Below are 26,580 nucleotides of genomic sequence, written 5' to 3'. Positions count from 1 at the left end.
GCCTAAGATTTTCCCCGACGAAACGCCGAAAAAGCACTTCTTTGGGTTTAACCTTAGCTTGAATTCTGCAATTCGGGCCAAAAACTTCTCGAGCGCGGCAAAATGCCCTTCTCTTGTCTCTGATTTGACCATCATATCGTCCACGTAGACTTCTACCTCCTTGTGTATCATATCATGGAACAGTGCTGTGGCCATTCGCTGGTAAGTTGCCCCGGCATTTTTCAAACCAAACGGCATTACTCTGTAACAGTATGTCCCCCACTCGGTCGTGAACGAAGTTTTGGCTTTGTGCTTTTCGGCCATCTGAACTTGCATGTAGCCCATGAAACCATCCACATTCATGTGTAAGACGCTTGACGTTGCACTGTCGATCAATACATCAATATGAGGCAATGCGAACTCATCCTTGGGGCATGCCTTGTTAAGATCTCTGTAATCGACGCACATCCTTACTTTGCCGTCCTTCTTCGCAATTGGTACCACATTTGCGACCCAAAGGGGATAGTCGATTACTTCGATGAACCCTGCTTCTAACTGCTTTTTCACCTCGTCTCTGATCTTGTCTGCCCATTCTGGTCTCATACGTCGGAGCTTCTGCTTTACGGGCTTCGCTTCGGGGTAGGTTGGAATGCGGTGAGTTACGATTGATTGATCAATTCCAGGCATGTCTTCGTATGTCCAAGCGAATACAATTTCGTATTTTTTAATTATTCTCTCAAATTCTTTTCTCTATTCAATAGTTAATGTTTGAGCAATTTGTATAAGTTTAGGATTTTCATCCGTACCAAGATTGAAAGTTGACATTTCTATTGCATTGATTTCAAATGTAGGCATGTTATATGAATGAGAATGCATGGAATGATCATGATCGACATCAAGCAAGTAAGCAAAATCAGAATTCATTTCATTGATAGCATGGGTGATTACATCATCTGATTCAAACAAAGCAGTAATACAATTTTCATCATCAGGGTCTTCGGACTTCTCATGAATTTTGGAGGTACTAGGCTCATCTCCCGCTCCTGCAGTTGCTTCAATGGTGATGACTTGCTCCTCGGCATTCAAACCCAGTATCATAATCTCCTCGACAAAGCAGCTCGCCTTTCCCTTGCCCCAGTCGGCCACATCGTTGAAGATTTCGAATCCCGGCAGAATCTTTCCTTCTGTGCTAGTCCATGATTCGGGGGTCCCTGAATACGCCTTTCCATGCCCCTCGTTCACGAAGTACTTCCTTAGGCCCACTTTTCCTTCACCACTCACATTGGACGGACCTCCCTGCTCATATCCCAAACCCCTCCGGGTTTTCTGACTCTTAAAGTCCGGAAATTCTGGCAACCCCTGATGGTGTGCTCCTAAACCCATTCCTGGGATGAAACCTCCCTTCATCATCTTCACCACATCGGTGGTCATGCTTGATTCGTAAATCCTGGAGACTTGGAATCCGGAGAAAAGTTGAGGCTCAATTCCCAATGCTGCCACCGAGCTCAATTTCTCAGCTCTAATTGTCATTATCTCCTCCCCGAAGGGGAATTTAATCATTTGGTGGAGCGTGGAGGGAACACCTCCCAACTTATGGAACCAAGGACGTCCCAACAGTACGGCGAAGGTTACCGGGATATCTAGCACCGTGAACTCAGTTTCTTCCTCATGCGGCCCCACTTTCAACTTGGCCTTGAAGACTCCTTCAATGTGCCTACGGCTATCGTCATATGCTCTAATCACAGTTTCAGAAGCTGTCAAATCTCCTCTCTCCACTCCCAACTTCGACAAAAGTTTCAACGGGCAAACATTAATGGCCGATCCATCATCGACCATCACACAACTAGTCTTCTTTCCGTTGATTTCCGCTCGGATGTACAAAGGCTTATTGTGAGCCTTCCCCTCTTCTGGGAGATCCTCGTCAGTAAATGTGATTTCAGCCTTCTTTCGGGCCATAATTGCTCCCACTAGCGCTGCCGGCTCAGTATCGGTGGAAATAACCAGATTCTGCAACTCTTTCATCAGGTTCTCACGATGGTACTTAGAATGGCATAAGACTTCCCAGACTGTGGACTTAGCTTGCGTCTTCTTCAACTGCTCAAGAACTTGGTCATCGGGCTTAGGAGCCGACCCTTCTCCAATCTCGGTTTCTATCATAGGTGTCTTCCCCTTGGCCACACGACCTGATCTCGTCATTACCGCAATTTTCGGCTCATCATCCGATTCGTCCCAAATGTTAATAGGAACCCTCCGATTGGCATCTTCCTCGTCCGAAGAACTCTCCCAAATGTCCACAACCATTAAATCCATGACGTGAGGAACATTCGGATTCAAGTAAAAGGGATCCGCCGATCCATACAAGGCCCAACCTATCAACTCATCATAATCCCGGAGGGACACTCTGCTCATCCTTCTGGCGGCCAACGGAATAGCACCTCGTTGTATGCACATAAGCTGCACCTTATCACTCATTGTTTCATTACACTGCTCATAACGGTGTCTCCACCTTCTAGCATAATCCACAAACGGTTCCTCGGGGAATTGCCTGATCCTATCCAGATCGTCCAGGGATCCCGTCCACGGAATGTACATCTCATATCTCGCCACAAAAGCATTCCTAAGAGGTATCCAATGACCCATTTCTTCTTCTGATAGGCCCTGGTGCCATAACAAGGCTTCTCCCATTAAAGTTTCTGGGAAATGTTCATGTGATTCACATTGCGGGAATCCGGTGTCGTACATATGGTTGCGGAATAACCTCGCATGTTCAATAGGATCCTGGTATCCACCATACCTAGGCATTGCCAACACTGCCTCGGGCGTTTCATAAGAGGGGGAGTCCGGGGTTTGATCCGCCAACATCCATATCGTATACTCTTTGATAAACCTCTTCGTCATTGCCGCCCAATCGGTCTTAATATACATCGGAAGTGACATATACCACATCAACGGCTCACCCATCAATGAATTACAGAACAAGCTGGTGATCTCTTCTTCCTTAAAACCCAAGGGCGCCATGGCCGACAAGTAGAAATGAAGGTGTTCCATTGGATCTTTGTTGCCATTATACTTACTGACCCTCGGTAACGGACGCTTGATAGTGTTGGAAATAGGGCTAAGGTATAGCAGCGGAAATATAAAATTTTTAGCCTACTTCCTTTTAACCATAGGATCCGTTAATCGTTATTTCATATAAAGAGGGATAAGAAGATATACCTTTCAATGATCAATCTACCGTTGCAAACGAAGTGCCCACAACTTCAAAGGAGATGTAAACTGTTTACCAATCTGCCCCTATTCGAAATAGACCTTCCAGACCTCCGAACGACGATCCCTTCGGTGGAAACGTGGAATAATGTGTCTAGAAGCTACTGTCCAAAAATCGCGACGATCTGACGGTTCAATCTCCGGGAATCCTCGAAATAGTGAACTGACCTGATGTAGGCGAAGAAAAACGAATTTCTCCCTTTTGATTGTTTTTCTTCTTTCGTGAACACGGTGAGGTTAAATTAGAATCAACCCTTATGAGATGTAACCAAAATAGATTACCTCTAATTAACCAACACAAGATCAAGGAGAAAGAGGGATGAATTAGATTAATCAATCGATGGAATGCCGAATGAATTCTTGTCCACGAACTTGGGGATGGAATTCACTTTCTCTCTCTAGCTAGTAGATTTCGAAAATCACAAGTGTTGGGGCTAGAGTGTGTGTCGAAATTCACTAGGTAAGGGGTATATATATTATCTTGTCCCTAAACCCTAGTTAGATAGGATTAGGTTACTTAATAGCAATCCAATTCGGAATAGGATTTCTAATTATTATCTTACTATATATCTAATATAATTAGGATAATAATAAGTAACCTAGTTAGATAATAATAGGAGGACATTAATCCAATTAATAACTCCTAACTTGATTATCTCTTAATTAATTTAATTTCACAATCCTAATCCAATTAGGAAGAGTGGAATAAATTAATTTCCTTCCTTTAATACATATAATTTCGACCCCCCTTTATCCATGGGCCTTACTGGGCTCAACTGGGCTTCCATCTATTAATCAGATCCATCTCTCTTTTGTTTCCAAGTCTTATGTGTGATCCATTAGGTCCTTACTACTTCTGGCCGTATGCAACTATTAAATTAATTTCTCCAAGAATTATATTTAATCCTTGCATAACGGAATGATGAACAGAGCATGTTATCGGCATGTCCGTAATCATTCCCCCAGAGTCCGTTAAGAAGACAGGTTGATTCTGCCGTTAACCCTTCCGTATTAGTTACAGTATAATTCGATCCTTTATCAACTACATCCTTGAACTGAATCTTATGACTATGGATGATGTCAAGTCATATATAGCGAGACGTTCGTTTTACTTGTACAGGCCGAGTCAACTCAAATAGATAGGTTAAGTGAAATATGTATTTCTACTCTTAAGCTATCACCTTGCAAGGATTTAGAGTCGAGTCTTCCACAAGCGATCCTTGGACGTATCTCCCATTCGTCGGGAGTGATAAATGCTCAATCCAATGTATAACTACCCTGACATTACCTCCTGTGACACCCAACCTTTGCAGTTCACACCCCAGAGTCATCTCTGTTAAGGATCGTGGGACCACGCGATCAAAGTCTCACATTCAGTAATTCAGGATGACCAATTAACATTCCTTTGAGTCTGAGGATTATTTATACCTATTAATACCAATGAGATGAACAGGTGACAAGGACGAATCTACCCATCCTGTTATCTCAAATCGGATCCCCAATCCTAATGAACGACGTTTCATCGGATCTATGTAACTGTCCAGATATCTATATATGTGAAGCTTGTGAGATCAGCTTTCTGTCGGACAGAAGACATTGTTACATACAAGTCTCAATAGTGATATGTCAATCCTAAACATCTCACTTGACTTGGGGTGGTTTTAAGTTTATTAGTTTATTATAAAGTCTTGTCTCACTTCATGCTTGTATGAACACTTTATAATCACTTTAAACAAACTTACGGATTTCCTTTTATTAGACTTTATTTAGTGCTGTAAAAGGGTTTGCCTTTATATAGTTATTAAACATATATCTTATTAAAACAAATGATATAAAGAACAATTCATTTACAATAAGTTTGCATCCTACAACCATTGTCTTTAGGACACTAAACCCCAACATACTCCCACTTGGACTAAAGCCAATTGTTTCTAAAACTTATCCCAGTAGAAGTCAAATGATGATCATGTACTTTCTGGGCTAACGGCTTTGTCAACGGATCTGCAACGTTGTCCTCGGTAGGTACTCTTTCTATTCTCACATCTCCTCTAGCCACAATCTCTCTAATGATGTGGTATCGCTTTAGGTAGTGTTTGGATGCATTATGAGACCGTGGTTCCTTTGCTTGCGCAATGGCTCCATTGTTATCACAGTACAGAGTAATGGGATTGACAATGTCAGGCACCACTCCTAGTTCTGTAATGAACTTTCTAATCCAAACCGCTTCCTTTGCCGCTTCCGCAGCAGCGATGTACTCTGACTCGGTCGTAGAGAAAGCCACGCTTCCCTGCTTGGAACTCTTCCAACTGACCGCGCCCCCATTCAAGATAAACAGGTATCCTGATTGGGATTTAAAATCATTCTCATCTGTGAGATGACTAGCGTCTGAAAATCCTTCAATTTTCAGATCTCCTTCTCCGTACACTAGGAACATATCTTTAGTCCTTCTCAAGTACTTAAGAATGTTCTTGACGGCAATCCAATGCTCGTCTCCCGGATTCCCTTGGTAACGACTCGTTACTGATAACGCGAATGCTACGTCAGGTCTAGTGCATAGCATAGCATACATAATCGAAACGATCGCGCTGGCATACGGGACTACAGCCATGCGTCGTTTGTCATCATCAGTTTTAGGACATTGATGATTGTTTAACTTCACTCCATGTACCATGGGTAAGTTACCTCGTTTCGATTCAAGCATGCTAAACCGATTTAGCACCTTTTCAATGTATGTAGCCTGTGAAAGACCAAGCAGTCTACGCGATCTATCTCTATAGATCTTTATACCAAGTATATAGGCTGCTTCACCAAGGTCTTTCATTGAGAAGTTACCGGATAACCATACTTTTACCGATTGTAATAGAGCAATGTCATTTCCCATTAATAGTATATCGTCCACATATAGTATGAGAAATGTTATAGAGCTCCCACTTGCTTTCTTGTAAATGCAAGCTTCCTCGCAATTTTGTTCGAAACCAAATTGTTTTATGGTTTCGTCAAAACGCTTATTCCAGCTTCTAGATGCTTGCTTGAGTCCATAAATGGATCTCTGAAGTTTGCAAACTTTATTTGCATCCTTTGATATGAAACCTTCAGGTTGCATCATGTATACATCCTCAAGCAGGTTTCCGTTTAGGAAAGCTGTTTTCACATCCATTTGCCAAATCTCATAATCAAAATGAGCGGCAATTGCAAGCATGATTCTGATTGATTTGGACATAGCAACTGGAGAGAAGGTTTCGTCATAATCAACACCTTGTTTTTGACGATATCCTTTCGCTACCAACCTAGCCTTGTAGGTGCTAACCTTTCCATCCATGTCAGTCTTCCTTTTGAAGATCCACCTGCACCCGATGGGTTTTATTCCTTCGGGTGGATCAACCAAAGTCCACACTTGGTTAGTATATATGGAATCCATTTCAGAATCCATGGCCTCAAGCCATGCTTTAGAATCTGGACTAGTAAGAGCCTCTTCGTAGTTTTCGGGTTCGTCGTCTAGCACGGGAACCTCGTCATCATCTCCCACTAGAAAACCATATCTAACTGGGAGTTTATGAACTCTTCGTGATCTACGAATAGGTGGCACTGGAGTCTCATCTAATGGGACTTCTTCGGGTACTTCAACCGCTTCTGTTGTTTCAGCCGGCGTCTCTTCCTCTTGAACTTCGTCGAGTTCAATCACGCTTCCCTTTTGTGTTTCTTCGAGAAACTCTTTCTCTAAGAAGGTTGCGTATCTGGATACTATTACTTTCTGATCATCTGGATGATAGAAGTAATACCCTACGGTTTCTTTGGGATATCCAATGAAGAAACATTTATCAGATTTAGAATCTAATTTGTCGGACGCAATGCGTTTGACATATGCCGAACAACCCCATACTCTCATAAATGAGAACACAGGTTTCCTACCAACGAACAATTCATACGGTGTGGAACTAGCGGATTTAGTTGGTACTCGATTTAGGGTGAAGAGGGCAGTTTCTAAGGCATAGCCCCAGAACATCTTTGGAAGTAAGGCCATGCTCATCATGGACCGTACCATATCTAATAGGGTACGGTTTCTCCTCTCGGATACACCATTGTGTTGTGGTGTATAGGGAGGTGTCCATTGCGAGCATATCCCACATTCAGTTAGATAATTCAGAAAATTATCAGAAAGATATTCGCCACCTCGATCGGATCGAAGCGTCTTTATTTTCTTGATTTTCTACTTCATTCTTGAAGCATTTGAACTTGTCAAAAGCTTCTGACTTGTGCTTCATCAAGTAGACATAACTATATCGAGTATGGTCATCTATGAAGCTAATGAAGTATCTGAATCCTCCTCTTGCTTGGACTGATATAGGACCACATACATCCGAATGAATGAGTCCTAGAGTGTCTGATACACGCTCACCTTTATTGCTAAAGGGTGGCATTTGTCATTTTACCTTTCAAACATGATTCGCATGTTTCCAATGATTCAGAATCGATTGGATCTATAAGCCCATCTGAATGTAGCTTTTAGTATGCGTCTCTTGTTTATATGACAATCCCACAAACAAGTTGAATTATCTAGCTTATGTCTTTTGGTATCAATTGCGAAAACAGAAATCTAACACATAAATCCCATTTTGTGATATTCCTGAAAAATAGAAAATCTCATCTCTATAAAAATCGCAATGTTTGTTCTTTATCAAAATATAGAACATACCAGATGTTTGGAGTACCGGCTTTTCCCTTCTGGAGGGTAGCTCGGTACAAAGAACAATTTCTCTTCCAATGCCCCATGTCACCACAATAGTGGTACTTTCTTTTAGGCTTCTTCACTTCCTTTCCCTTGGACACATCTTTCTTACCTTTCTTGGGATGTTTAGGATTGGGAAAATTCCCTTTCCTTTTCTATGATCCCTCTATGACAATAGCCGGTATTGCCTTGTCTTTCTGAATATTGGGCTCAACTTACTTGAGCATATTTGCAAGCTCTTCAAGAGAGGTTTGCAAGTCATTCATCTGATAGTTCATGATGAACTATGAATAACTCTTTGGGAGGGATTGAAGAATTAAGTCTACACTTAGTTCGTTATCCATCGCGAATCCAATACTAGAAAGTTTGGTAATATAGCCAATCATCTTGACACAATGTGTCATGACAGATGTGCCCTCTTGCATCCTGCAACGATATAACAATTTTGATATCTCGTAGCGTTCGCACCTGGTTTGTTTCCCAAACAGTTCCTTTAGGTGCATGATGACGGAATAGGCATCCATCTCCTCATGTTGCCTTTGTAATTCCGACGTCATCGATGCAAGTATGATGCAACCGGCATGATCATCATCAGCCTTGTGCTTCTGGTAAGCATCAATTTCCTCGATGGGAGCATCATCTTCCGGGATAGGGGGTATCGGTGTATCAAGTACATACCCAATTTTCTCGAACTTCAAAACAATTTTGAGGTTACGAAACTAGTCGGTGAAGTTTGAACCATTCAACTTGTTATCGGTAAGAATGTTTTGCAGATTGGTTTTAGTCATGATTTTAAGAGTATATGTTTAAACAAAAACCTGAGAGTGAGAAAGAGTAAACGTATGTTATTCATTTGTTTTAAAGTGTAACAATCTAAAATTATAGGCCTTTTAATTTATTTCAGATTGCTCCCACTATTTTGCCAAATTAATAACCCTCCATATTAATTCGAAGAATTTCACAAATCCTTTAGTGAGCTAGGATCCTAACTCTTGAGATTTCGCCTTAACTTTAGCCAACAAACTAGTCTCATTCATTAGGTAGATTCATTCAATCAATCACATCTCGAATGTGACTCCTAGGTTATTGGGTTACTAACCACATTAGTAACTAATATGTCATTCATATTAATCCCAACCATTTTGCCCATTAGTGTATGAACAACATGACTTTTGGCAACCAATTGTCATACTCTAATTTAAGTATTACCCCATATTCATGAAAGAACTATTTTCCATAATCCAGGTGTTACCATAAGACCCCGAGCTTGACTTTTGCCAACAACCCAAAGGCCCCCAGTACTGCCGGCTGAATTATAATATTAGGGAGGGGCAACCGATTTTAATAACTTATTTATTTACTTAACTTTTTAATGAGGGATTTTTATTTAAGTCTCATAATCTAACTTAGTCTTGATTTGCTTTAGCATACATCAGACATACATTCACACATACATTGGCGTTATGGACATATCATCTAAATTATTCCGTCGAGCCAGAGACGGAATAAAAGGGCAAACCTAAGGAAATACTAACTATTATATATTTCTCTTTAGGTCCTCCGTCTTCTCCATGGCGCCTTGAAAATTACACATTAATTTTCTATACTACTAAAGAAAACTTCAATTGAAAATTGAAGGGAATAGATGAGAAGAGAAATTACAATAGATAGTAGAAAGGCAGGACGCGCATGCCCTATTTCAAAAATACCAAAAGAATAAAAGAGGGTCCAAATATGTCCATAACTCCAAACATGCAAAGACTCAATTAAATAAATTTAATTGGTTGATTACATAACTTATTTATGTAATATTTATGTTAATCAAATTAACTCATCAAATTAATTCCCATCTAATTTTACTTCTAACCGTTTTGCATCTTTATATTAATTCTTAGATTAATATAACCATACAAAACTTCAATTATGCATGTCCCAATTATTTTGATTTCAATTCATTTAACGCTTTGATTTACAACTTGGTAAAAACAAACTTTTAAACGAATTTTTATTCGATAATCAAAACAGAAAACTATTAATTTCCGAAACATGTATATATATATTTTATATTCAAAACTAATTTTAAATTTCATATATATATATCAGATTTTCAATACGGTTGAAAAGCGATTTTCAGAAATAGGAAAAACTACAATAGCTTTCCATTTTATCTTTAGAATCAATAAAACTAATTTTATTAATCTAACCATAAAACTAATAGATTTTGTTATAATGATTATCAACCGAAATAATTAGGAACATACGCATAATCTATTTCACTTATTTATCTTTAGAATTAATTAACCAAACAATTTGTTAATTAATCCTAACCATAAATATTCATTCAATCCTATTGAAAGCTTCTAAATTTCATATATGAAATAACGGATTTAACGATGGCTCTGATACCACTGTTGGAAATAGGGCTAAGGTATAGCAGCGGAAATATAAAAATTTTAGCCTACTTCCTTTTAACCATAGGATCCGTTAATCGTTATTTCATATAAAGAGGGATAAGAAGATATACATTTCGATGATCAATCTACCGTTGCAAACGAAGTGCCCACAACTTCAAAGGAGATGTAAACTGTTTACCAATCTGCCCCTATTCGAAATAGACCTTCCAGACTTCCGAACGACGATCCCTTCGGTGGAAACGTGGAATAATGTGTCTAGAAGCTACTGTCCAAAAATCGCGACGATCCGACGGTTCAATCTCCGGGAATCCTCGAAATAGTGAACTGACCTGATGTAGGCGAAGAAAAACGAATTTCTCCCTTTTGATTGTTTTTCTTCTTTCGTGAACACGGTGAGGTTAAATTAGAATCAACCCTTATGAGATGTAACCAAAATAGATTACCTCTAATTAACCAACACAAGATCAAGGAGAAAGAGGGATGAATTAGATTAATCAATCGATGGAATGCCGAATGAATTCTTGTCCACGAACTTGGGGATGGAATTCACTTTCTCTCTCTAGCTAGTAGATTTCGAAAATCACAAGTGTTGGGCTAGAGTGTATGTCGAAATTCACTAGGTAAGGGGTATATATATTATCTTGTCTCTAAACCCTAGTTAGATAGGATTAGGTTACTTAATAGCAATCCAATTCGGAATAGGATTTCTAATTATTATCTTACTATATATCTAATATAATTAGGATAATAATAAGTAACCTAGTTAGATAATAATAGGAGGACATTAATCCAATTAATAACTCCTAACTTGATTATCTCTTAATTAATTTAATTTCACAATCCTAATCCAATTAGGAAGAGTGGAATAAATTAATTTCCTTCCTTTAATACATATAATTTCGACCCCCCTTTATCCATGGGCCTTACTGGGCTCAACTGGGCTTCCATCTATTAATCAGATCCATCTCTCTTTTGTTTCCAAGTCTTATGTGTGATCCATTAGGTCCTTACTACTTCTGGCCGTATGCAACTATTAAATTAATTTCTCCAAGAATTATATTTAATCCTAGCATAACGGAATGATGAACAGAGCATGTTATCGGCATGTCCGTAATCATTCCCCCAGAGTCCGTTAAGAAGACAGGTTGATTCTGCCGTTAACCCTTCCGTATTAGTTACAGTATAATTCGATCCTTTATCAACTACATCCTTGAACTGAATCTTATGACTATGGATGATGTCAAGTCATATGTATCGAGACGTTCGTTTTACTTGTACAGGCCGAGTCAACTCAAATAGATAGGTTAAGTGAAATCTGTATTTCTACTCTTAAGCTATCACCTTGCAAGGATTTAGAGTCGAGTCTTCCACAAGCGATCCTTGGACGTATCTCCCATTCGTCGGGAGTGATAAATGCTCAATCCAATGTATAACTACCCTGACATTACCTCCTGTGACACCCAACCTTTGCAGTTCACACCCCAGAGTCATCTCTGTTAAGGATCGTGGGACCACACGATCAAAGTCTCACATTCAGTAATTCAGGATGACCAATTAACATTCCTTTGAGTCTGAGGATTATTTATACCTATTAATACCAATGAGATGAACAGGTGACAAGGACGAATCTACCCATCCTGTTATCTCAAATCGGATCCCCAATCCTAATGAACGACGTTTCATCGGATCTATGTAACTGTCCAGATATCTATATATGTGAAGCTTGTGAGATCAGCTTTCTGTCGGACAGAAGACATTGTTACATACAAGTCTCAACAGTGATATGTCAATCCTAAACATCTCACTTGACTTGGGGTGGTTTTAAGTTTATTATAAAGTCTTGTCTCACTTCATGCTTGTATGAACACTTTATAATCACTTTAAACAAACTTACGGATTTCCTTTTATTAGACTTTATTTAGTGCTATAAAAGGGTTTGCCTTTATATAGTTATCAAACATATATCTTATTAAAATAAATGATATAAAGAACAATTCATTTACAATAAGTTTGCATCCTACAACCATTGTCTTTAGGACACTAAACCCCAACAGATAGGTCCGATCTGCATTGCGAAGCGTTCTGCGGTCCTGTCCTCAGCTCTTTGGTACTTTTCTAAGAATAAATCTGATAATCGATCCCAATCATGCTTGCAAGGGTCGGGTAATGAGTAAAACCACCCCAAAGGCTCGCCTATCAGCGAATGGTGAAACCACTGAGCAATCTCGTTCACCCCGAAGGATTCAACAAACATGTCGCGCATATATTCACGCAAGTGCACCTCGGGATTTCCTCCACCACTAAACAGACCCAATTCTGGCACAATAGTTCGAGATGACCCTTCTCCGGTCTCTTCGGCACTATCTTCATCATACGGTGCTCCACCATCTGACCCTTCCCCCATCGGTTCATCCTCTTGTTCTTCACCAAGGAAGGACACATACAGACCATTTCCTACATTGCTCTTTTCATCGGAGTCCAACAACTCCTCTACACTTTCCTCGAAGGATTCCGTCACTACAGTTTCTGTCAAACCAACTCCGATCATGCTCACCCTATGATTAGGCAATGGATTACGCCTAGTGGAAGGGTTTGCTGATGAAGGATCAGCTATCTTATTCTCTTCGATTAAATCTTGGATTTCGTGTTTCAACCTCTCGCAATTCTCAATTGTATGCCCATAACTGCTATGGAATTCACAATACCCTCTGGCCTGTATCTGCGGAGTAGGTTGAGCTTTGTTATACGGGGTAAGGGCTTTCAACAATCCCTTTTTCTGCAGACGCTCAAAAACTTTCGCGTAGGTCTGATCAAACTTGGTGAACCGCCTCTTTTTGATAGCATTAAGATCAACCACTTTCACTGCTGCGGATTCCGTACTCGCACTAGGCCCTCCGGCACTATATCCAGACTTCGTCCACTTAGTATAAGCTTTCTTCGGCTCTCCATCCCCTTCAACAGTCAAGGCACAACTACACATCTGATTGAAATCAGTAAATGGCATATACCGCAACTCATTCTTAATATACGGCAGTGTGTTGCCAACCACCATTCGAATCTGATCTTGCTCAAGCGGCTTCTGCTTCGTAACCACGGCCTTAGCCCTCCATCTTTTCACAAAATCGGAAAAAGATTCCCCAGCCTATTGCTTAGTGCTCTCTAGCTCCTTCAAAGTGACCTCCAGCATGGTGTTGAAGCTATACTGAGCGATGAAAGACTTCACTAACTCCTTCCAATCCCTCTTCGTCACCATAGGCAATGCATGGAACCATGTGAGGGCAGCCCCCTCTAGGTAAGTGTTAAACAACCCCAGGACTTGATCCTCAGTCAGGATCGTGTGCTTCATAACCGCAATATACTGATTCATGTGAGCGGTGGGATCTCCCGTTCCATCGAACTTTTTCATGTCAGGGAGGCGAAATTTCAGAGGCAAAGCTGTTGCCGACAAACAATTCTTCAAGTTATAGAAGTCCTGACTTCCGGAACTTCCTCCACGCAAGTCCTGCACTTCCTGTGTGATGTGTTGCTTCCACTCCTCTTCCTTAGCTTTCTCCTTTTCCAGCTGTTTTCGGATATAATCCTGATAATCCTCCTCATTCCCAAAGCGAGGGCCATCGTTCACCTCATTCTCAGCACGCTTACTACCACTCTTGTTGTCCTTCAGTGCTAACTCAGCTAGCTGGGCCAAGATTGCGGCCAGCTGATCATTGATATTGTTCACAGAATTTTCCAATTCAGCCACTTTCTCGTCGGTCGCAGACATATTGACGGAAGACTGGGTATACCCGGATGAAGATGATTCAGAAGCCACAACTACTGATTCGGAACTGTCTACTCGTAGCTGATCAAACTGTCTGACAAGCCGATTACTCTCGCGAAACCACAACCGCTTAATGATGACGTCTGCGCGAACGGTATCCATTAGCATGTATGCATGATTTTATATGCATGATTCGTGGTGTGTGCGTTTATTTATTTACGATTATAAGATAAGAAGAACAAACGTTAATTCTAATTACACGTATCACAACATCTCTCTTCCACCCTTATTCCTCCACACACTCGTTGGTCCAGGTCTCTTTCCTAGGATTTTGGTTTTGGGCTCACATTGCGGTCCAGGGGACGCGTGATGCCGTCGATTATTGCGGAAAAGTAAATCACCCATCAGACAATACAGTTCGTTTTTGACGTATCCACGTTCAGTGACTAAGAAATCGACCAAGTTGGATTGTCCTTTCAGAATAACTCGTCTTTTGTCCTTTCGCGAGATGCATTAATTCGGGTTTTGACTCCCTTTGAGCGCATCTCGGTTTTTAAACGTGGTATTGCAAATGACTCGTTCCCTTTTTATTCCAATCGTTTGTTATTGCAAATGACTCGTTCCCTTTTTATTCACGTGGATTCGTGTCTCGATTTTTGGATTACAACGGGATCTTTTTGGATCTATCGAGAGACGTAACCACACGTTTATTTAGTGATGGAATCACTTTTGGATTTTATTTTAGGGAACGGACTCATCGCGTAACGCGTTTGTTCATAGCGTCGAGGATCCGTTTGCTCATTTTAGCTATGTGAAAAGACGGCGAGTCTTATTTTGAGCGCACGGTAATCTTTCGGCTAGCAACAGTTCGTTGTTCTTCCCAACCCACGGGATATATCATCTTAGTGTGGTTATAGAAAATCAACGCTTCGTTGAATCGCATGTTTATTCGAGGCGAGGATATCACCGTTCTCTTTCCTTTAGGCGCGAATTTAAGCAAACACATATATCAGGCCATATTTCTTGCAGTTTTGGTAACGGTCGAAATGATCGAGTCGTTAGTTAAAACCCGCAGTCTCGTCCATATGGCACAATTATATGGTTTGGCTTAATTCGGCTTCGAGATTTTAAACGGGGTATACACTCGTTCGAGGCATGCATTCAACGGTATTGGTTTATTTTCTTTAACTACGCTCGGGATTGACATATATCGTAAATTCGGGATGATTTTGGTCGTTTAGTTCATTTTTCGCTTTTCTTTTCTTAGTCACTTCTGCGAACACGTCCATTTCTCTTAAGAACGACACGAGGCATAACGTAAAAGCTCGTCTTTTATTCGGAAGGGACGGGCTACTTGTGCGAAACTTTTCACGTTACGACAGGGTCGTTCAAAACAGAAATGTTCTTCGTTTTTGTTTCGTTATGATCTCGTTTTATCCCAATTTATTTAAAGAATGTGAATAACGGCTACTGTTAATATAGTCTTTTGTATCGGAATGTAACTATCCTTAATACCAAACCGATTCATACTAATACGTGCTTACGTCGTAACGCATTTCCTGAACATGTGCCTTCGTCGGGACACAGAAAGGGACAAGGCGGGCCGCACATGTTCATTCATACGAGATGACTAAGTCGTCTTTAGTTCAAATTGTTTCGATGTTTTAGGGTAATTAGTATGTCGATTCAAGAGTATATATTAACGCATCGTTTCATTTTCTTTACATACTTTAGGATTTAGACACGTATCATGGCGATTTGAAAACACGAACTGATTCATTTATCACACCAAAAATAGTAACGGGTAATCCTATGGCAACTTCTAAGGCTACTATATGCTGACACGGCTGACCGCGGGACCTCACAGGACCGCACAAATTCGCCCCTAACGAATGGATGGGGACCCTTTGGCGCCTTATTGTAAGGGGGAACTTACACTAGCCTCTTTCGAGCGATGAATGTACTCTCGCTAGAGGTTTCGCGGAAATTACCCAAAGGGTTTGCAATAATGCACATGAATGCATACGAAAAGAAGTAAAACGATCCGTCCCCGTTAAGGGCTTAATACACGCCTTCCGGAATCAAATTTCTCGCTTCCCCAGCAGAGTCGCCACTTGTTAGACGAGGTGCCGCGGCCTAATCTCCCGGGCGGACCGGGGGATGGACAACCTCATGGCGACGTAAGCGGTGATTGGCGCCGAAAGCAACCAATCGTGGAATCAAGCTGCTCGGCAGGACCGGAGCTCGGAGATATGGAAGAGTCGCCACCCACGAATGGAAAATGAACACCGATCCCTTACGGGAGACCCGTGTGGGTTCGGGAAACTTAGGTACGGGCCGAGAAGGCTAGCTCCTTTCCGGAGAAAGGCTACTAGGCACCCCGACATCGCCCGGTTATGAACCACCGGCCTCCTACTCAACATGTTAGGCGATAACGGACTAATCGTATACTTCTTTAAGTTTAAAATTCATTTGAAACCTTTTCTTTCTCTCTTTTTAGAAACCGTTTTGAGCATATATTATTGAAAAGCCACATTAGTAAAGAATCACCCATTTATATTATACATAAACAGAGAAGGGGGAAGAAAGAAGTGATTTATTTACAACTTTATTTAAATGTCATGCTGTGTGTTTATTCTATGCTAACTTATTTCCCAAAAACGAGTTTATTTACATGGTTCTCACCTTAATCGCCGTTGGAACGATTTAGGTGCGTTTCAAAACCCCGTTTGATGAAGTTCACCCGAATCGCCGTTGGAACGACTCGAGTGTTTGAAAACGTTGAGATAAAAAAACCTTTAATAAGAAAACGTGGTTAAACATACAAGTCAATTTTATTTTTGTACCAATCCTTTAAGAAAATGATTCAAAACTCTATTATTCACAAAGAAAACGATTTTAATTACAATGTTCGCTTAATCCGTCGTTGGAACGGACTAAGGTTTTAAAACGTGTTGTTTTGAAAAACGATTTGAAATGTCAAGAAAACTCTATTTATTTACATTAGGAACCTCTAAAAATTCATTAGTTTAAATAATTAAATTGAAAACTCTTTTTGTGATTTATTTTCCCCCTTTCCTTAATGGATTCTCCACTTGTCATAATTACAATAAATAATAAATTGAATCTCAAACTCAATCAATCAAAACATTTTCCCCAAATGATATATATATACATATAAGAGTTTTGAGAAGAAAAGGAGAAAGATATATATATACATATACATATGTGACAAAATAAGTAATTAAAACAATATAGAGAAAATAATGAACTTTGATGAATGAAAATAGTGATGAAAGTATTTAATAAGTATAATAACTTGCCATTCTAATCAAAAGCCAAAAAAAGAAATAAGTTATAAATAAGAAATTAATATTTAGCTTAAATGAAATGAGGAGAAAAGTCTATATATACACATATATTTTATTAAGTTAAATTAATTGAAAATAAACATTATACTCCCTAAAATAACTATCATAATAAGTATATAAGAAATAACCCTCCCAAATATACATTAATATCAAAATGAATCCTAATCATCCTCAAAACACCTTCTAATTAACTACTCAAAATGCCCAAATGAATAATCTTCTAAAATAATACCCAATATGGTTTAAATGAATTAAATAGAAAGTATATAAAATATAGTTTATAAAACCAAATTGATGAAAGAAAAGACATATGAAGACATTAAGTAAATATATGACAAAGTATTTAAAAATAGCTTAAAAATATATATTACATAACTATATATATGTATACCAAGGATCAAAAACTTAAAAGTTGAGAAAGAGGGACTAAAACAGCATTTTTTACATTCTGGCAGATTTACCGATGGAAAATCCGTCGGTAAATAGCAATTAGTGATAGAAACGGAAAATTACAGAACTACTCCAACTGTTTCCAGATTTATCAAAAAGCTTTAAATTAAGTCTAATTCAATCGTTTCGGATTTCCGAACTACCAAAAATGGATCATAGTCAATAACGGAAGTTCCTAAAACGACGTTTTTATTTTAAAACATTATTCGGAAATTCTTTTAAATTAAAACTTATAATTACAACGTTTTTTAACACCCGAACTACCTTTTTATCGGATCACGGTTCGTATTGGGATATCAAAACGAGGTTTTCTATTTTAAAGCAAAACCGAACTTTATTCAACACGAGACAAATATTAAATAAATACGCTAAATTAAATAAAACGTGATAAAATAAATAAATAACTAAATAAATAAAAACTATAACATAAAAATAATTAGAAGAAAGAAATAAATTAGATAAAATAAAAGAGTCTAGTCCTCGGATAATACCTTAAATTCGGTATCTGACAGTCGAAGCCGATTGATTCCACGAGTCGTGATTTTTCGGTTTTTTTGTGTTTTTTTTTTTAGTAAAAATTTAACTTTGGGAAATTCGGAATTTTTGAGAAAAAAAATATTTTTCTCAAAAAAATCACTTTCTCTCTCTAAAAATGTCTAGAGTGAGAAAGGCTCCCAAAAATCCTCCCCCCTAATGCATGGGGATCCGTGCCTTTTATAGGCAAACGGATCCCCGACGGAATGGGCGACGCCCGAAGAGAATTGGGCGTCGCCCAAGGGGGTTGGGCGGCCGCCCAACCTTGCGTTGGGCTACCGCCCAACATTGTTGGGCGAGCGCCCAATGCGAGGTTGGGCGCGCGCGCCCAACTGCCGTTGGGCGTCAGCCCGACGCGGTTGGGCGCCCGCCCAACGTCCGTCGGGGCGCGTCTCGCACCGTCGGGCGTGCACGCCCCGCGGCCGTCGAGCTCGCGCTCCGCGCCGTCGGGCGTCCACGCGTCGTGACCGCCGAACGTGTGTTCCGCACTGCCTGGCGCACACGCCTCGTGCCGCCAAGCTCGTGCATTGCTCGGACGTCGAGCGCGTGCTATTCGTGGTTGGATGCGTGCGTTCAACGGACGTGGAACGCGCGCTTTGCGTCGTCGAGCGGGCGCCCGACTGTCGTCGAATGCGCGCCGGCTGCCGCTAAGCACTCGCACCAGGCCGTTAAGCATTCGCGAGCCATCCGATCAACAATAGCGACCCACCGTAACTTATTTATTTTATTTTTTTCGAAACTTTCGGAATCAATCGCTTCAACCGTCTTGTTTTCAGGTTTTCGTCACAGGTCCTCCGACTCGGTGTCTACAGTAGGCCTCTTAGATATCGAAGTCTCTGTCTTGGGCACTATCTCCCTCTCCATGGTTCTCGAGGAAGGTGACAAGTTAGTGGAAACTCATGCAGATTGGGTATTGATTGATATCCCTTATCCTATACTACTATCATGTGAAGGCATCTACTTTTAAACATCAACGCTAATCCAGGGCAACTGGAAATTTTCCAAAGAAATTCATTAGGCATCCATTAAGTCCGCACGTGCAACCTTGGTCAGATTCCATGGGAAGACATGACTTCAAGGGATACACTCCCCAACCACTGGAGCTCCTGGAAACTTTTGACATAGGAGGAAACCGCTTACTCAAGTTGGGCACTCTCATGGGCACTAAGCTCGGTAACCAGGTGTAGGGCACTTTACTCGATGGACAACAGCTGATATCATGGGGGTTTCCCCTGAGCATACCACCAACTGTTTTAATACTAACCCCACCATGGATCCAATACAACAACAAAGTGGCTTTACGCCCGAGACAAGTAAGAGACCATTATCACCGAGATAGATAAGCTGAAAGCAATAGGCTTCATTAAGCCCGTCTACTACCCATTGCGGTTTTCTAATGTTGTTCTTGTAAAGAAAGCCATGGAGAAGTACCGTATGTGTGTAAACTTTACTCATCTTAAAGCGTGGCCCAAGGATTGGTATCCGCTTCCTAACATCGACCAATTGCTAGATCAGGCAACTGGTCACAAAATCTTATCCATCTTCAATGCAATTACATGTATCAATAAATACCTATGAACCTTTTAGACGCTGAGAAAAAAAAGCTTTACTACTCACGTATGCATATTTTGTTACACGGTCATGCCCTTCAATCTAAAAAACGCGGGCGCTACATATTAGAGATTGATCAACAAAATGTTCACCCAACACACTGGAAAAACTATGCAGGTTTACATTGACAATATGGTTGTCATTAGAAAATGCAAGAAGACAATCCCCAGGATCTCACAAACGCCTTCACAATATTCCGTCAATACCATCTCAAGCTCAATCTAGAAAAATGCATTTTTGGCATTCGATCGGGAAATTTTATGGGATATATGGTCTCCGAGCCCGACATCGAGCTAACCTTGACAAAGTCCAGGCTCTGCTAGACATACACCTTCCAATCTGCATGGAGTCCAAAATCTTAACAATAAACTCATCACACTAGGACGATTCATGTCATGCTCCACGCTAGATGTCTCCCCTTTACGGACTGCTAAAAAAGACCATCCCTCCAAATGGAACATAGAGAGAAAAGACATTTGACGTCATAAAAGAATTTCTCACTTCACCACCACTACTCATAGCCCTTCATAACGAAGAAACTTTGCATCTATACTTCACAGTCTTTAAAGATGTAGTTGTCGTCATCATCATTTGAACCGAGAGCATTAAAACTCTACTAGTATACTACGTGAGCACGTGCTCAAAGGTGATGAGTTACGTTTCAGCAAAGTGGAGAAACTATATTCGCCATCACGCATGCCACAGATCAACTGTGACCATACTTCTAGGCTCATTTGATCATTTGCCAGCCACTCTTTGGTTTGTGATAAAGCATATGGTCCAAAGGAGACATTCAGCCCAATAGTAAGATCTCAGACCATGCGCTAAATCAATACCCGTCACAATCAGTAGGGTGTGGTGACTGCGACAAGATCATACGATATCTCATGGATATTATTTCTCTCTGACTCTTCTCCCTACTTCCTCTCTCTCCTAATCTCCTACGACAAGATAATACGACATCTCAGGGGTACTGTTTCAGAAGGACCGCTCCCGGTGCAGATACTGAAGTCCAAGCCCATCAAGACCTCGTGGACCCAAACTTTTTTTTAATCATTTTGTAATTTACTTTATATATATAAGGAATATTCCTAAAGTGAAACATAATAACAACAGAGGGTGAAGCATAATTGCTTTCTTCCTCCATTCGGGTCCCAAAACCTCCAAAGCTTCAAGCTTTGGACCTTCCCATTTCAATCCTTGATCTTTTCTTCAAGCGTCTCTAATGGCTCACTCAACCTCGGATCATGACCCAGATAGGACTCGTCTCTACAACCCCTACCAAGATCTCAACCTTCCAATCCAAAACCTTTACCAGCTTCCAACCTCCCCGGAATTCCTCTTCGCCGAAGAATCTCTCCGCCAACGCCGTTCTTGGGGCGAAAATCTTACCTTCTACACTGGTTCTGCTTATCTTGGTGCTTCTATCGGTGGCGCCTCCGTCGGTTTCTTCTCAGCCCTAAAATCCTTCGAACCGACCGATACATTAAAGCTTAAGGTGAATAGGATTTTGAATTCCTCTGGACATTCGGGTCGGGTTTGGGGAAACCGGATCGGTGTGGTGGGATTGATCTATGCGGGGATTGAGAGCGGAGTTGTCGCCGTTACCGATAGGGACGATGTTTGGACCAGCGTGGCGGCGGGTCTGGGAACTGGTGCTGTCTGCAGGGCGGCTAGAGGGGTAAGGTCGGCTGCAGTAGCTGGTGCATTGGGAGGAATTGCGGCTGGTGCTGTGGTGGCCGGGAAGCAAACATTGAAGAGGTATGCGATGATTTAGGGTTTTGCAATGTAAGTTTAGGGTTTTCTGATTCTAATTCACAATTACGTTTTACAAGTTGTATCTGTTCAAATTTTGATCACACATTTGCCCATTGGTAAAGTTGATTATAAAGCTTATGAGGAGTAACTAAATCATGTTCCATGAACATGGGAGAAACTTGCTTATGCTGAGGGAAAGGGCCAATCTTTCCAACTTGTAATGATGAATAACATGCTACTTCAATTGCTTTTCCTCCCTCTGGCTGATTAGATATATAGATATATTTTTATATTTTTGGCTAGAAAAGTAAAAACAGTGCCTTCTGTGACTAGGAATGCTATCTCACTCATTTATGGAAGAGAACTTCAAATTCTTTTAGGCTAATTTATGGAAGCTATACAGTTGATGATGTTGTACAATGAGACTCTAGATTGTTATGCATCTCTAATGAAAGTTTGTGTTTGGGTATGGTTCCATGTGATGTTTCAGTTAATTTTCTTTATGAGCTGTTTTAATGTTGAATGATGCTCTTATATTATTTAACATAGTTATTAAAGGCGTATGGTGCACTAAGGCCCAAGAGGTCCCTTGGCGCGTGCCTGAGTGACAAAAGGCGCACTAAAAAACAAAAAATATATAAACTCATGAATGAAAATATTTAAAACATAAGAAAATACTAATTCAAAAATCAAAATGCAATAAATACTATGACCCTATTAGCTGTTAGCTGATTACTTTTTTTATTAGGTGATTGTATAAACTTGTTTGGTAAAATTTAGCTAATTGCTAGTAGCTGTTTATATAAAATGACAAATAAGGGCATAGTAAAGTTTTTATTTGGGGTTAAATGGTAGTAATTAGGGGTAGAAATGTCCTTCAAAAGAGATGGAGCAAGAAGCTAATTGAAAAAGCTCTCAAATCTAGCTTTTTGGACCCAATAAGCTCTTTTAAACCTTTCTTCACCAAACACCACTATTTGAAGTTTGACTAGTTAAAATCTCTAAAATGGCTCAAACCTCTAATTTTACCCCAAAAAACTCTTTACCAAAAGGGCAGCCCGGTGCACTACGCGTCCCCGCTAAGCGAGGGTCCGGGGAGGGGTCCCACCAAACAGGGCCTATATCATGGCAATATTCTTAATCATAACTTTTAACATGCAAGAAACCCCATATTCTAAACTTCAAGTGTTCAACTAAATACATCCTAAGTTGACTAATAGCTACTTCTCGTCCAAAGTTTCCAATTTCATCACTCATCATCACCATCACTTTCCTCATCTCCGACATCATCAAATTCTTCTTCAAGGATCTGATCCTCATAATACTCATCTACAAAGTCAATTTCTCCTAGTGTTTGAAGTCTTTCTTTCCATTTTGCTGTTTACTTTGGACACTAGATGTGTCTAATCCAATGGTGGATATTAAAACCCTAAAAACAACCATTTGACATATAGACGTGCCTCTTATAACCACGGCTAGGCGCACAAAGGCGTGCCTTGCTGTCGTCTTTGCGATAGCACGTGCCTTTGGGAGTGCTAAGGCGCTTGGCCTAGTGCCTTGTGTGCCTGGAGGAGCCTCAGGCACGCCTTTAACAATCATACTATTTATAAATCACTGTTAGTTTTACATAGTCAAAGCCTCTTTTTAGGTCTTCTATGTTCTAACCATCCTTGTAGACAGTGAGTGGACACTGGACTTTAATATATGAGCTAATTTGGGTTAACATTGTTAAAGGCTTAATTGGACAGTTTATGTAGCCTTGCATTCTCGTGATGGGTTAGCGTTCCTGTTTTAAGAAATTGATATGTCATTTGCTTTAAGATAGTAAAGCATTGGTTATTTCATGGAGTTATGCAGGGTGTTGGTAACAAGTTTGTTTTAATTCAATTCATTGTTAGGCTGAGACGCATGTAAAACAAATTTGAATTGAATTGAATTGAACTATGGGAGGATATATAATACTTTGTTGTAGTTTTCATCCTTTCGTTATGGCTGATATAATTCTGATATCTATAGCACTTATAGCAGCAAGTCCAGTAGGCATCTTGTGATAATTAGATAAAAACTGCACCATATTAACCAGAAGAGAAGCATGTCACCGCTGTGTGTTGACGACACATTAACTGACATGACATTTGTTCTTTACATTTGAAAAGATGATCAAGTGTTTAGTGTTTACATAATCTGATGAGTAGAATAGCTCAAATTATCTGTTGAATTCATGTTTCGAACCCAAGTCTCGGATCTAGTTAAGGACCTGTACCTGGATATCTTCTAGCCAAGGCTTTTTAGGAGTTCTCCAACCATTACCTATTGTGCTGAAATTAGGCTAGAGTTTGTTAAGATAGAAGTCTTTGATCTCTTAGGTGTAAACTTCACTTATTTTAGTTGTGTAGATATTTGTTGAATAGTGTTGTGTTGGTCCTAACAAAATTGGCTTGTGGGGTTAATTTCTGCATTTATGAATGATAGTTGTAAAAGATGTGAAGTTATGTCCAAAATGAAAATGAATATGGGAGCCTCATACCTTATGAATGAATGTTTGTTGGCCACTCAGCAGTTGAGCCCTACTTGTTACCTTGTTTTAGGAATGCTTGCTAAATATATTCTTTATGATATTGAAAGCTAAGGTAAATTACACTTGTGACCTCTGAACTTCGCACTTACTTTCATTATGGCTTCTGAACTTCAAAATCGAACATTTATGCCCTTGAACTTTTACACTTTACTAACATAATGACCCCTTTTCACGGATCACTCCAATAGCACATAACATTTCATTATAGAACTGATAGAAATGATATTCTCACCAACTTTAATACTTGAGTTTTTTGGTGTTGAGGTAATTTAGGTGGTGTTTGGTTAGGAGAGAGAAAATTGTTGTTTAGAGAGAGAAATATCTAGAAACTGTGATTTGGAAAATTAAAAACGGTGGCTCTATTGGAAATATGGGTTCTGATTGGTAAAGAGCTTTTTGGGGCTAAAATTAGAGGTTTTAGCCACTTTAGAGGTTTTGAGTAGTCAAATCTCTAATAATGGTATTTGGTGAAGAGAGGTTTGAAAATTTTGAAAAAACTGGTTTTATGATCTTCTTTAACCCTAAATAAAAGTTTTATCATGTCTTTATTTGTTATTTTACATAAATAGCTATTAACAATCCGTTAGTCAAATCAGGTAACAAAAAGTAATCAACTAATATCTATTTGCCAAATAGGGTTATGGTCTTAAACAACTTTAATTTTTTGATTTTTATTTTGAGATCTTTGGTCATTTTGATGTGGTCAACCCTAAAAAGGGGTTAGTGTAAATTTTAGGAGCCATAATGATTCGTTTTAAATTTCAAGAGCCATAATAAAAAGTAAGTATAAAGTTTACGGCCATGGATGTAATTTTCAATTTAAAGCTTATGAATTCTTGGCCTTTGGGCTACAACAGTGGACCAAATTCCAAATGGTCCCTCAGTTTTACCTTTGTTTTCATTATGTGTTGAACTTTGCATTTTACAAACATAAATAAATCCTTAATAGTTGGCCAAAGTCAAAATGACCAATGATGACTTTAAAAATAGATAACTCCAAACATTAAAGTTAAAATTGTTTAAAATCACATTTTTGGCTCAACTTTATCCTCGATTCTTTACTTCCATTGCGGCTTTTGAATTTTAGAACGTATAATTATGGTTTCTAAATTTTGCTTGCACTTTATAAACATGATGACTTTTTTTTCATTGACCAACTTTAAAATTTAAAAGTTCATTAGAATTATATTTTTTATGGACCATTATTTTTTTTGTTCACCATTTTTAGATATATCTTTTCTACTTAAATAAAACGAAAATGATATTTAAAGTTGTTTAAACTATTATTTTAATTAATTAGAGGGTTAATGATTATCAAGTTTATAAGATTGAATTAACAAAATTTCGAAGTGCAAGGGTCAGAGGCCGAATAAGGTTTGTTTTAAATCTTGATCACTTTGTTAAATTAACTAATGACAAGGATAAAAATAGATAATTTTTTGGTGATGTGGATAAAAAGGAGAATATCATTTTAGATTTTCTAAATATCAATTATGTCTAAGTTATTTAATGTATTATTAAAAAAATATATTAAAATATTATAAATAAATGATCAAAATATTTATTGTATCACTAATATAATTACAAATAGCCAACAAAAAATGTATAAAACTGTTTTAGTTTATTGATAAATTTATTTGGAAGGTTCAATGTAAAAAACAGTGTATGCAAAGTAAGAACGTCAAGTATATAGTCAATTCACCATTCTGAATACTATTTTAATACCGTAAAAACAGGAATGCACCAGAATTTTGAATTAGTGAAATATGAATTGATAAGGCATCAGTCAAGAAAATAGAAAATCAGAACAAATTACATGCTTTTAATTCATTGTTTAGCATTCATGTGGATGACTTGGAAGCTAAAACTCAAGACAAGTCTTTACGGCATCATCAGATATGAACTGCAGAACCATTGAACGCAAAGACATATTATGCTGATCTTTTAAGTCAAATAAATGGCTCAAATTCTTAGGCAGGTATGCATTTTTCGAATTTAGCTAGGGAAATTTGGTTTTAAGATGAAATATACCTCCTCAAACCACCATCGGTGAACACACTATTTGTAATATGTGCATTAATCAGCCAATTTGTTAACTAAAACCTTAAATTGAAGTTTCTAACTTCGTAACT

At 39.3% G+C, this 26,580-nt stretch overlaps 1 protein-coding gene across 1 annotated transcript; it reads left to right on the top strand.

Moving 5' to 3' along the window:
• Window positions 1-21,222: 21,222 nt before the first annotated feature.
• On the top strand, window positions 21,223-22,339 carry LOC136224906 (mitochondrial import inner membrane translocase subunit TIM23-2). Its single transcript, XM_066013333.1, has one exon. It carries the CDS (start codon window positions 21,338-21,340, stop codon window positions 21,887-21,889), a length of 552 nt encoding a protein of 183 aa, XP_065869405.1. The 5' UTR covers window positions 21,223-21,337; the 3' UTR covers window positions 21,890-22,339.
• Window positions 22,340-26,580: the final 4,241 nt, after the last annotated feature.

The sequence above is a fragment of the Euphorbia lathyris genome, chromosome 3 (genome assembly GCF_963576675.1).
Source record: "Euphorbia lathyris chromosome 3, ddEupLath1.1, whole genome shotgun sequence".
Taxonomy (NCBI): domain Eukaryota; kingdom Viridiplantae; phylum Streptophyta; class Magnoliopsida; order Malpighiales; family Euphorbiaceae; genus Euphorbia; species Euphorbia lathyris.
This window is presented reverse-complemented; position numbering and strand designations above follow the sequence as displayed.